The sequence below is a fragment of the Chroicocephalus ridibundus genome, chromosome 5 (assembly GCF_963924245.1).
Source record: "Chroicocephalus ridibundus chromosome 5, bChrRid1.1, whole genome shotgun sequence".
NCBI classification, from domain to species: Eukaryota; Metazoa; Chordata; class Aves; order Charadriiformes; family Laridae; genus Chroicocephalus; species Chroicocephalus ridibundus.
Genome location: NC_086288.1, coordinates 51,937,657 through 51,951,447, shown reverse-complemented (window position 1 = coordinate 51,951,447; position 13,791 = coordinate 51,937,657). Strand labels below are relative to the sequence as shown.

The 13,791-nt window shown below is 39.2% G+C and overlaps 1 protein-coding gene across 1 annotated transcript in view; it reads right to left on the bottom strand.

The window, feature by feature from the left end:
- CFAP99 (cilia and flagella associated protein 99) overlaps nt 1-13,791 on the bottom strand; it is a 64,425-nt gene that overhangs the window by 14,288 nt on the left and 36,346 nt on the right. The window contains exons 10-13 of the mRNA XM_063337063.1: nt 8,763-8,851; nt 6,274-6,478; nt 4,385-4,526; nt 3,045-3,196 (exon numbers count right to left, since the gene is read on the bottom strand). Coding sequence (XP_063193133.1) covers nt 3,045-3,196; nt 4,385-4,526; nt 6,274-6,478; nt 8,763-8,851 — 588 coding nt within the window. The remainder of the gene's footprint in view (nt 1-3,044; nt 3,197-4,384; nt 4,527-6,273; nt 6,479-8,762; nt 8,852-13,791) is intronic.

Sequence of the window (13,791 nt, the reverse complement as noted above, 5' to 3'; positions counted from 1 at the left end):
GATGGGGCATCCACAACTTCTCTGGGCAACCTGTTCCAGTGTCTCACCATCCTTACAATAAAGAATTTCTTCCTAATATCTAATCTAAATCTACCCTCTTTCAGTTTAAAATCATTACCCCTCATCCTATCACTACACTCCGTGATAAAGAGTCCCTCTCCATCTTTCCTGTAGCCCCTCTTTAAGTACTGGAAGGCTGCTATGAGATCTCCCTGGAGCCTTCTCTTCTCTAGGCTGAACAATCCCATCTCTCTCAGCCTGTCTTCATAGGAGAGGTGCTTCAGCCCTCTGATTGTCTTTGTGGCCCTGCTCTGGACTTGCTCCAACAGGTCCATTTTTCCTTACAATCTACATCTACCCTCTTTCAGTTTATAACCATTGCCCCTTGTCCTATCACTACAGGCCTTGGTAAAACATCTTTCTCCAACTTCCTTATAAGCCCCTTTATATACTGAAAGGCCACGATAAAGTCTCCCTGAAGCTTTCTCTTATCCAGGCTGAATAAGCCCAGCTCCCTAGGCTTTCTTCACAGGAGAGTTTTTCCATCCATCTGATCATTTTTATGGCACTCCTGTGGACCCACTCTAACAGGTCCATGTCTTTCCCATGCTGAGGGCTCCAGAGGTGGATGCAGTACTCCAGGTGGGATCTCAGCAGAACGGAGTAGAAGGGCAGAATCACCACCCCCCGACCTGCTGGCCATGCTTCTTTTGAAGCAGCTTTCTGGGCTGCTAGTGCATATTGTCAGCTCATATTCAGTTTTTCACCCACCAGTGTCTCCAAGTCATTCTCTGCAGGGCTACTCTCAATTCACCCCACAGTCTGTATTGATATTGGGGATTGCCCCAACACAGGTGCAGGACCTTGCACTTGGCCTCGGTGAACTTCATGTGCTTCACATGGGCACACTCCTCAGACCTGTCAAGGTCCCTTTCCTCAAGTGTATCAACTGAATCACCCGGTGTCATCCACAGACTTTCTGAGGGAGTACTTAATCCCACCATATCTGTCATTAGGGAAGATATTAAATAGTATTGGTCCCAGTACAGATCCTTGAGGGATACCACTTATTACTGGTTTCCACTTGGACATTGAGCCATTGACTGTAACTCTTCGGATGCAGCCATCCAGACAATTCCTTATCCATCTAACAGTTCATCTGTATCTTTCAGGTCCGTTCTGTATGGCCACTCCATTTTCAGCAACCTTACACTTTAGAAACCTTAGAGATAGGATAAGCTTGAATTTTGAATGAATTTTTCATATATGACTTGAAACCTGCTGTGTTTTTTGCCTTGTCTTTTAAGATGTGCTAGATGGGAAAATGTATTTAAAGCCATATTCTGTACTTAAAAACAAATAGCATTTCAGTGGAAGCTCTGCGTGAGGGTTGACAGCCACTGCAAGTGGCAATGAAAGGAACTAGCTTCACAAATGAGAAAGTACTGACATTCCAGTCACTTTCATTTTCCTGATTGAGAGCCTGCAGTATTTTACAGAAGTTGTTGTGATTGAAGAAGTAATGACATTTCCACATCTGACTACATCATACCATTGTGTCTTTGCAGCCTGCATCTTGTGACTGAATCATCTGGGTAACAAATGTGCAGTGAGACCAGCTAAGGGCTCAGTTTAGGGTTGACACCACGCGCAGCTCTATCTGAAGCAGTAAAAGATTTAGAGATTGGAGTACCTCTTGGCATTTCTGTGCAGAAAATTTACAGTATCTGCAGTGTACAATAATTCTTTGTACTGTTCACTTTTTCCCCTGGTTTTTCCTTTGTGCTTCAGTAGTATTTCTCCCAACATGGATGGAGTGAGTCTGGGTTTGAAAAAAAAGAATTGCTGCCTTTGGCTGGAAAAGAAGTGGAGAAGTGATGGCAGCAGCCACAAAAGCAACCAAAGAGAGTAAAGAAGGATGGGACATCTGTGGAGCTGAATTTATTCTTGTTCACTTATTTCACGCTTTGAGATTAAATGTGTTTGAAAATCTGATGAATGAGATGGGGGATTTATCTGGTGGTTGCAAAGATAATAGGTAGCTTTGGAATCAGTGAATGGTTCAGTTTGTTCAAAGAAGCAGGAGATAAAACCAAAGCATCATACTGAGTGTTCCAACAGCCCCATGGAAGGAAGAACTGTTCCTTTTGTATGGTTTCTGCAGACTAGCCATGGGGTTTTTTAATTTGTGATCTTCATTTGAATACTCATGAAAGGAAAGAAAAAAACGCCAAAGGATTATATTTAAAATTGATAATGCAATTTTATATTATTCTATGTTATTTTTCTTTCAATGTGGATAAGACAAATAAAAGAAGTATTCTGCTTCTGATTTAGTGGTAAGATAACAGATTTCCGGATGCTACCTAAGTCTGAAAATTCCGCAAAAGTGGGCATTGCAAAGCCCATTCTCAGGCAATCATCTCAGTTGTTGTGCACAAATAGAAAGTCGAGGAAGCTTGGAATACATTTTCTGTAAACTTAACCACACATACCCAAGTTATTTGCACAATACATGCTTAACAGCTCAGCAGGTTTTGGGTTCTCTTGAGAATCTCTTTCATACACCTGAATGTTGACAGTTTTGAAAACAAAGGAAATCTGAATGTTGACAGTTTTGAAAACAAAGGAAATTAATTTTGCTAATTTCCATGGCAATCACCACTGCAATATGAACAACTGTACATCAGTCCAAACTTTGTGTTTGTTCAGTCCGTACCCAGGACTGACAAATCTGTGCATTTGTGAAGATGTCTTTTTGAAAGATATCAGGAAACCTAGATCCTATTGGCAAAATTCAAAGAAAGTTTAAGGGAACTAAAATTTCACTTACCATCAGAATATTCTTCCTGGTAAAATTTTCATTTTATAAACTTCGTGACAGTTCCAGTTCAGATCTAACCTTTGTGTCATGAGGTCACTGTACTTAATGCTATGCATCCAGACTGCGATATATCTGCATACAGTGCTCAATTCCTCTGAATGTGTGAAACATATACAATATATATTTATGTAAAAACAGCAGGTTTTCCTTTTGAACTTACCTCAGTTAAATCAACAAACTTGTGTCTGAGGCTTGGTAAAGACTCAATAGCTCGTATTTGTTGAATTAGTTCGTATCTTTTCCTAAGCTTTTCCTCCTCTTCTTCTAAAGCTTGTCGAAGAAGTTCTCGATTTTCTTCACAAACTTCCTGAACTGAAAGAAAAGAACTAATCTCTGTTAGCTGGCTGCATATTTTAACAAGTAGTCCATCTGGAGGAAAATTCATAAGCATTTGTGAATAATGATAATACTACTGATCTAAAGGTACTTGAGGGAACAGTCTGGCATTGGTGGGAGAAACGATTAGAGAAACAAATGAGTACTTCCCACCTCCACTATCTGTCATTCTATTCAACACATAAACACACTGTATACATACATAAAGTAGATACTTTGAATTACTGCTTTGTAATTTCTGTTCTAATTAGTACATACTGTTTCATTATTTAATAAAAGGATATTATACAACAGCAAATATTCATATTTTTTTAAGGTACGTATATGATAAAAATCATTGAATTGCAAAGGCTGGTATGCTTTGCTAGGCCATTTCAGAGTGGCTAACACCCTGTGCCCCCCTCAAGCCTTACTAATACAAGTATGGAGATACACAAGCAGAGAAAAGTCTGCTCACCAAAACATGCACAAGTAGAGGTAGCCTGTTCATCCAGTAGATGTTAACATGGCATTGGGTTGGAATATGTACAGCCATGCCAGTCAGAACAGCCTTCTCCCTGAACTTCATTAGCTAACGCATTAACTGAAGAATTTTCTTCAAGAATAATGGAGGATGAGTAAAATTATTTCCCTTCATCCTAACGACTGGTCTGTCTTGGAGGTGGTACATCATTTTACCTTGTGATACTGTCCTTCTAGGAGATGACTTTTCTTTCCTTAGCTACAGTCTTCTTCTCTGGACTGTCTTCTCTGAAGAAGACAATAATCTTGACTCATGATTCTTTCACAGTGGTTGCTAGGCAAATCCTCTCTTAATGATATGAGTCACAAGAATCTGAGCTTTGTAACTCGATTTGACAAAAGGTACAGTCATTCACATATGCTACTTTTAGACGGAAGGGAAACTAGTTACAGAACACGAGTGCTCTATTTCTCCCTTTTAAACAACAAGCAATTCCCATGACCGGTAGCTTAGAATTTCTGATCAACCCATTAGAAACTTATTCCTGGAATTCATATTCATGCATTCATGGAAATGTATAGCCTGGATCTTTCCCTCAACTTTCCTTTCCTTACTGTAAAAATTGTAATTAGCCCACTAAAATAAAGTAATTTAGGGACATTTGGCATCACCTCTCATTTTTTCTGGCAATATGTAAATACCTATCTGCTGTTTGTATTTCTGGAGCTTTATTTTTGCTTGCTTTGCATTCTTGTGTCCTTCCACAACCTGCTCCACCAGCTCTCTCATTTCTTTCTGTTCCTGTAGGCGTTTCTCTGCATACTGGTGCATCATCTCTGCTTTCTAAATCACAAACAAACAGGTGAATAAAATTACTGATAACTGGTGATCTGAGCGCCTCAAATCATTGAAATAGTGCAAGGACAAATGGATTCAAAGTATTACATCATCCACAAAAGTAGCAAAGAACATTGGCTGGGGACAACATAGAGACCCAGATTTAAGGTCCCCTCTCTCTGTTTTATTTACCAACAAGAGCCCTCCATAACATTTGGACTGCTATTTTCCAGGATTCCCTCCCACATGTTTCTAAAAGTAGACAAAAAAAGCCATCTCTGGATTTGGTTGTGAGATACTAATTTAGTGACAATTTAGTACACAGCTGATTATGTGTCTGCAGGATCTTCTTGGGCCTCAGTCGTATCGCTGTAACATACAAAAGTCCACTTTTGTCCATCATGTTCTTTTCTTTGTCAGAGGAAATGAACAGGAAGCAGGAAACTGGATTTTCCCAGACTACATTCCTTACTGTACTTTCTGTTTTAGATGGAAGAGTAGCGTATTAAAAGAAGGAGGAGGGTGAGCATGACAGATCTTGGTGAATGGGGAATTGGTGCCCAGTACTTCTGGAGATCTCCATATGGATGTAAAGTTCCTTGCTGGCATCTGTGGCAAGCAAAGGGAGCTGCCTGGAATTGATCAGGCTAGAGCAAGTCTGATTTACACATCCCCAAATCTATACATATTGGGACATTTCTGTTAACAAATAAAACACACTTTGAAAGTGAGTTGAATATAATAATTACTATAATTTTGGAATGAGTGTGAGCCATCACACTATGCTTAGTTGTACATAGTAAGGTTCACTAAGTTCTTGCTACAGCCTGTCTAAACAGACATGAAGACTCAGTGCCAAAAAACACTGAACGATTGTTTTAAAGGACAGAGAAGGGACTCATTAAGCAAGTTTCCCTCTTGCAGCATGGCCTTTATGTAAATCTTGTACATCTGTGGTCCCATCTTAAGTTGCTGAGACACTGCAGAGACATCTGTGAGAGATGGCCAAGAGAAAAGTACTGGCTGGCCTACAGGACATAGCAGTAAACTGGGCTAACAGAAAAGAAAAGCCTGTAATAGTGACTATGAAAAATTTTAAATCTATAGTATTAGTTAATTCTTGATTACTTGTTTATAGGAAAAGCACTGGAAAAATGTAATGTGATTTGGGGAAAAAAAAATGAAAGGATCTAGTAATGTTTTTGGGAAACTGATTTGCCATATTGGAAACTGTGTGAAAATACTTCTTGGCATAAATATTCAATTTTCCATGTATATAGATTTAAAGAGGGTTTTCTGCCTGAATCTTCCCCTAAGAGAGATCTAGGCATGTCAGATAATATGAAGTAAATTGAATTATATCAGTTTAAGAAAACAAATTATTTCATTTTCATAAGATAATGAAATTAGTCATATATTGGTGATTTCATTGCAAATGGTGCTTAGTATCTCAGTATGTGTTCAAAAAGGATAGACACAATGCCATGAATATAGGGGAGTATGCTTTAACCTTCTGTTTTATTCATTTTACTTCGTAAGTGTTATCAATCAAATCAAGCACTTGTAAAAAGTACTTTAATGTATAAGCATTTCTGTGTCTGGAAGTTATAGCACTATTTTTCCATTTTTTGCATACTCCAGTGAATAAAGACACTGAATAGAACTTTTACACCTTCTTATAGTAGGTATCATCTGTGGTATGTTTTGCACTGATTGAATGTAAGCAAAATTTGAGCAACATTGTATGCATTACCTCTTCTCTTATTAGATCAGCTTTCTTCTTATTTTCTTGAATTACATTTTGATGGGCTAGAACTGCCTCTTCATGACTCAGTTTCCCTTGAAGCCTCCTACATTCTATTTCAGCCAGCTGCTCTTCCATATCTTTTCCACGCATCTGTTTTTGCCATTCCAAGAATTCAGATGGGTCTCCAGCCCCTCGTAGCAAATTTTCAATTCTGCAAGACAGAAGAAAGAGTATATTATTCTAGGGATCTGGCTCCGCAGCCCTGTTTTGGTTCATAAAACATTTCTCGTAGTTTGTTGTGATATAAGGTGTTTGATCTCTGCAGAGAAAAAAGGCGGTCATCGCAAAGTCATTTGACAGGTATATTTTAACTCCAGTCTAAGAGGTGTTCCTACTATGTGGAAAGCCTGGGAAAACCAGGCTGGAAGAAAGTGCATGAGGGCATGGACCTGAAAGTTTTCAGTAAAATAAAGCCCCAAGAGAGGGCAAACTTTAGCTATATATGGATTCTCCTATGGAGCAAGGAGAATCAGGCTGAAGGTATGTACATTTTCTCAGAGGATTACTTTGCTTAGAGGTAGAAAGAACAAATACCTTTTCTCTTTGGCAATCTTCTCGGTCACTTTAACATAGAAAACTAGAAAATTTTCTGCTTAATTCTATTTCTGTTTTGTATTTTGTCAATTAAATAATATGCTGTGATGAGGCAACGAAACATTCAGCTATTAAGCAAAACCACATTCTTATTTTTTATGCTTGGTTGGGAGAGAAAAGCATAGCAAAACCCTGGGGCAGGCCCATCAAAGTCCTGCAGCAGAGGATTGAATGAGTCAAGAATTAGGACAGAGAGACAAAAATGCAGTGAATTGCGCCTTACTGCTGCTCCACAATGCATATATATATGTATCTATCTGTTGCGTGTTAAATGCAGCTGAAGACTAAAGCTCGATATAAAATACTGTTAAGTTATGGAGAAAATCTATTCCTTTGCTGAGTGGAACGGAATTCTGCCAGAGAGAGTGAACAATATCATACATAATATAAAAGAACGTCAATATACATACATAGCTGATAACAGAAGCTGAATGATGCATAATATGTTACTGCTAAAATCCTGATCCATATACCAAAATTTGTTGGGTCCAAAGACAAATACAACCTTAGGCAGTCATTCTGGGACTTAAAATGCTAACAATATTTAGTGCTTAGCCTTCTAAGTCAGGTGGATTAGAAATAATACTAAATCAAGATGACGTAATACAGGTTTTATCTTTGTTAAAATCATTGGTGAAAATGTTCTGTAATTCTAGTTATAGAATACAACATGCAGTGGCCATTCAGGAGTCACCTTCTCCCTAGTTAATGTCTGCTGAAAACCTGTGCTGCTGAATAAGGATTCCTTATGTCAGAGGAATCCTTACGTCAGGATTCCTTAGAGCCCTAAGTGCACCAAAAGGACCTGCAACCTCTTATTCCCCATCCCTGCCTAGGATTTAGTTGCTTGTGTTCAGAGATAGCTCTGTTGCAGTGCAACTGTATAACATCGGATCAGACTGGAGTGAAAAGAACTGTGTGAGGAAGAGCTATGAAAAGTCCTGTGGCGTGTGTAGCGTTTCTTCCTGGGAGACACATTTAAGCTGATGTTAACAGCCTTTGTCCCTGCCTAAGCTACGCTGTAGGTATGCCTGCACCCAGCCAAGTACTTTGTTGACCCTGCCTTGTTGACTTGGCTTCCTGGCTTGATCTCAGCCCTGACTTGTCACTATGGACTCATCTAGCAGTCACTGGACCATTCCCTGACCCTGCTGTCTGTCACTGGATCCGCTCTGCTGCCTTGCCAGGGTACTATGGAACTGAGCTGCTGTCAGTGAGGACATTGTCCCTACATGCCTTGCTGTCACCCTCAGCTCCTGGCTTATCTCGCCTTGTGGAACAGCACACTCTTAGTCCTCCATATCTTACTGAGATAGACACAGATAGGTATTTTTATATGCATATAAATAACTTTTATATATATATATGTGTGTGTGTGTATATATATATATAAAATTTCAAGTATCAAATTTGGTATGTAGTTGACCACAAACCATTGAAGAAAATGGAAGAATATGAAATGATTTGGCCTAATATACACGCATCTTTTATAATGGACACAGAAATAGGTGTGTATTTGGGTCACTATTTATTCTGAAGAACTGGAATAAATATAACAAGTGATCCTTATTGGACTTTGCAAGTGGACACTAGTGAAAGTTCTAAATCAGAATACAGTCACACTGTATAGCGTCTACAGTAAAACAATTACATTAATGTAGACTTCCATTTCACTCCATTTTTCTCTTTATTTGAATATAAATAATAGAATAGCTTCCTAATGCCTGACAACAGATCCATTATTTTAGTTTACTTGGAGTTTACTTACTTATTTTGAATGTGGTTAATTATTCTATATCCAGGGATGTGAAAAGTAATCTCATAAAGAAGCGTGATAATACCTCTTGAGTTCCTGTTCCATTTTCCGCTGATAGAGGGCACCCTCTCTTAAAATAGCTGCAGCATTTAATTTAATAGGTATATTGTCAATCTGTCAGGAAAGGGAATGTATATACTACAGTTAGTAATGTAAACCATAAAACAGAGTATAAAAACATTTCAATGGGTTAAAGAAATCGACCTAAGACAGCATAAATTTTGCTTAAAGCATTCATCTAGCATTAATCTGACAGTCACAATGAAATTGCGTGCTGTTCATAAACCACTCAAGCTGCTTAAGAAATCAGCAAAGTCCCCCAAGTGGATTATAAATTTGTAATCACTCTTGGACCATGTCAAATCCCATAGAATGTGTTCACTTCCTTTCCTTTTTTTTTTTCAGTGCTCATATAGATAGTGTGCAGGGATTCCATCTGCTTTGGACGAAGAAAATAAACTGCTTCTCTGAAAGACAGTAAGTTAGCCAAAACCATGAAAGTAAACATAAGCAGTAACTTTGATAGGAAGGTCTCAGAAGTGTTTTGCAAATAATCACTATTGTAACTTCAAAATATTTGTAAGACAACTGGCATCACCAATTGCCATATCCATTTTCTAGATAGTAGAAGTGAAGTACAGTTCTTAGTGACTTCAGGCCTTATGGTGTAACTTGGACTAGATCCTGGGGCTGCTTTGCAGTTCTTCAAAGTATTGCCTTAGGACTAACTCCCAGACAGCCTCTAAATACTGAGGGAGGAAGGGAACTCTGCCAGTTAAAAATATTCCCTGCACAAGTAGGCTATTGAGAAAAAAATAATCACCTTTGCAGACACATATAATAGACCTGATCTGAAACGAAGCAAAGCAGTGATGGTAGGATAAGAGCTGGGATCATTCCTGCAGAAAACAAAGCTTAATTATGACACATTTGACCTAAATCCAGACAAGTTCGGTGTTCAGAATCCAAACATGTATTTAAATACCAAATTAACAGCTTAATGAGTGGTTGAGAAACAGATGCAAAGAATCACTCAAGCTATATACTGCAAATATTGTATGCACAAATACATACTGCAGTCTTCTGAAATACATAAGCTAACTAGAAAAAGGATGTTTTATAGTAGATATTAATTAGGTAGGTTGAGGATGACACATACTATCACCTAAAAATTCACTAAGTAGAATTACTGCGTTTTCCACACAAATGCACATTTAAGTGGACAAAGATTAATTATCTGTCTCTTTCTTGACAAAATGATGATAACTTGAAGAATTTAGGAAAAGAACCCAAAACAATCTATTTTATTTCATTTGTTTGACTCACTATACTTCCTCTTCTTAATACCTAATTATGTCCTTCCTTCCTTTTGGTCTACTTATCAACTCCTCTCAGAGTCTTCTGCAGTATATGAGCATTCCCTTCCCACCCTGTAGATTATACACTATACTGTGTACAAAATATCTACTTAGAGATTTTCTCTGACACATGTAGAAATTTTCATATTTTTGGCAATTGCCTGTGTATACAGATTTCATAATCTGTATTTACTAACTATAATTTGGATAGAGAACGGAACTAAGAATGATTATGGAAATACCTTTAACTTCAGTTTCCCAGTTTATTAAACAGAAATATGACTATGACAATGAAACACAAATATGAAAGCCCATACAGTCAAAATAACTAGGACTCCCAAGATAAATGCAGACAGGTATAAGTAAAATAACTGAATAGATTCTTCTGTGTCATGTGGTGTCAAGGAGGTTTTGAATTTTACTCATTCTCTTCCTGTTGTGAGATATCTTCCCTTTTTTCAGGAGGGCGCGCAGCAAGCTTGCTACCCTGGATTTCAGGAGAGCAGACTTTGGCCTCCTCAGGGATCTGCTTGGTAGAGTACCATGGGATAAAGCCCTGGAGGTAAGAGGGTCCCAAGAAAGCTGGTTAATATTAAAATTTCTGGGAGAAATACAGAAAAATTGTCTGAGCAGCCAGGGATCAGGTTAGGAAGCTAAAGCCCAGATAGCCCAGACATCTGTCCAGGGATGTCAAGGGCAATGAGAAAAGTTTCTATAGGTATGTCAGTAATAAAAGGAAGACTAGGAAAAATGTGGCCCTCTTCAGAAGGAAACGGGACACGTGGTCACCCAGGATATGGAGAAGGCTGAGGTGCTCAATGACCTTTTTGCTTTGGTCTTCACTGGAAAGTACTCTAGCCACACTGCCCAAGCCGCAGAAGGCAAAGGCAAGGGTCTGTGAGAATGAAGAACCACCCACTGTAGGCAAAGATCAAGTACGAGACCATCTGAGAAACCTGAAGGTGCACAAGTCCATGGAACCTGATGAGATTCATCTGCAAGTCCTGAGGGAATGGTGGATTAAGTTGCTAAGCCACTGTCCATCATATTTGGCAGTTCAGTGAAGTTGCCACTGACTGGAAAAGGAGAAAAATAAACCCCATTTTTAAAAAGGGAAAAAAGGAGACCCAGGGAACAACAGGCCAGTCAGTCTCACCTCTGTGCCCAGAAAGATCATGGAGCACATCCTCCTGGAAACTATGCTAAGGCACATGGAAAATAAGGAGGTGATTGGTGACAGCCAACATGGCTTCATTAAGGGCAAATCATGCCTGACAAATCTGGTGGCCTTCCACAATGGCATTACTGTTGGTGGATAAGGGAAGAGCAACTGACATCACCTACCTGGACTTGTGCAAAGCATTTGACACTTTCCCACACGACATTCTTGTCTCTAAATTGGAGAGACATGGATTTGATGGATGGACCACTCAGTGGATAAGGAACTGGCTGGATGGCTGCGCTCAAGGAGTTGCGGTCAACAGCTCGATGTCCAAGTGGCAACCAGTGATGAGTGGCATTTCTCAGGAGTTGGTACTGGGGCCAGTGCTGTTTAACATCTTTGTTGGTGACATGGATTCAGTGCACTCTCAGCACATTTGCTCACGACACCAACCTGTGTGGCGTGGTCGACACGCTGGAGGGAAGGGATACCATCCAGAGGGACCTTGACAGGCTTGAGAGGTGGGCCTGTGTGAACCTCATGAATTTCTGGATTCTCCAATTCTCTGGATTCAGGTTGTCCACTCCCTGAGGACTTGGGGGTGTTGGTACATGAGAAGATCATTGTGACCTGGCAATGTACACGCACAGCCCAGAAAGCTGGCCATACCCTGGCTGCCTCAAAAGAAGAATGGCCAGCAGGTTGAGGGAGGTGATTCTGCCCCTCTGCTCTGCTGTCGTGAGACCCCACCTGGAGTACTGCATCCAGCTCCCAACATAAGAATGACATGGACCTGTTGCAGTGGGTCCAGAGGAGGGCTGGAGAACCTCTCCTATGAGGACAGGCTGAGACAGTTGGGGTTGTTCAGCCTGGAGAAGAGAAGGCTCCGTAGACATTATAGCAGCTGTCCGGTATCTGAAGGGCACCTACAAGAAAGCTGGAGAGGGACTCTTATCAGGGACATCCCACTTTCCATCCCTGGAAGTGTTCAAGGCCAGGCTGGATGGGGATTTGAGCAACCTGGTCTAGTGGGAAGTGTCCTTGCCTATGGCAGGGGGGTTGGAACAAGATGATCTTCAAGGTCCTTTCCAACTCTAACCATTCTATAATTCTATGATTCAAGATGAGAAAATGGAAATAATCGGGGAAATTGCAGAATACTGTAATACTTGTGGAAAAAAATTGTATTCACTATTTCCATCTAATGAACACACAATAGCTCACCAAAACCAATAAATATGTAAAGAGCAAGGCCTGATATGAGCAAGAGGCAGACTGAGACAGAGTGATAATGCATTTGTACTGTCTCATTCTTCCAGTGAAAAGGACAAATAGCCATTTTGTAACAGCAATAAGAAATAATTGCTGCCACACATAATAAATATGTCTGAAATGAAAAAAATTTATTTAAAATACTGTGGGTATATTAAAAAAGAGGAAAGGAAAATACCAGTTGGTTAAAACATTATATAATTTAATTAATTTGAGGACAGATTATAATCTTACTTATACACTTTGGATAAACCTTGATCTTAGGATTTGTCTACTCACAGAGTTGTGCAGGCAGGAAGGCAACAGGTATAAAAAGTATTTTAAAAGTAAATAACAATATGCCTATCTCTGCTTGAAAGTTACAGCAGCATCTTCAATATCATCTAACCAACCTTTAAGGCAAATGTGTTTAGATGAGATAAAACTGATTGTGCTCCTAGAGGAGATACTAGAAGGTGTTAAAAGTGGCCCTGATGAATGCCATAAGATGCCAGATCTGTATTTTTCTTTATGCAATTTAAGCAGATGGTTTGACTCTCATTAGTCCACACTAAGCTTTAAGGATTTTAAATTATCAGAAATGGAAGTGGAATATACATAGTCTTGAACTAATCCCACATAATTACAGAGTGAACTATATAAATGTTTCCTGTTTTGGTTTTTTTTCCCCTCTTTTGAGTACAGAAGGAACTGGGATCTTACTAAATTCCTGTAATTTAAATGCTTCTGGATTGTAAGCAAGCAGACTGAGTAGGTGATACTGTTATTAAAGATAACTTCAGTATGTCAAAAATGCCAGATATACTTTAGAAATAGTTGCCAGATGCCCAGTTCCCCAAGCATGGAATCAGTCTTTCCAAAGTGCGTACGAAAAAAACTACATATAAATACATAGTTTTAAGAGTAGGTAGACCTGCTTATGAGGTATTTGAGGCCACAATACAAGCACAGAAATTATTCTGCATATGAACATGAAACAAATGAAAGGTGACAGATTGAACAGTGTAAGACTGAAGATTATCTGTTATTGCAGATAATATTGCAGTTATTGCAGAAATAGCAATGTGAGTTTTCATGTGTTATACTGATAAGGCTGAACAGCCCATTTTCCATGTTTACAATTCTCTGACCCTTGGAAATCCTAACAGAGAAGCAATCAGTATAGCGGATTTTATGACCTCAGTATGTATCTAAAGGAAACAAGAGAAACATCCAGGCTGATTGTATATTGTGTATCAGACAGTCATTAGCTGGAATGATTG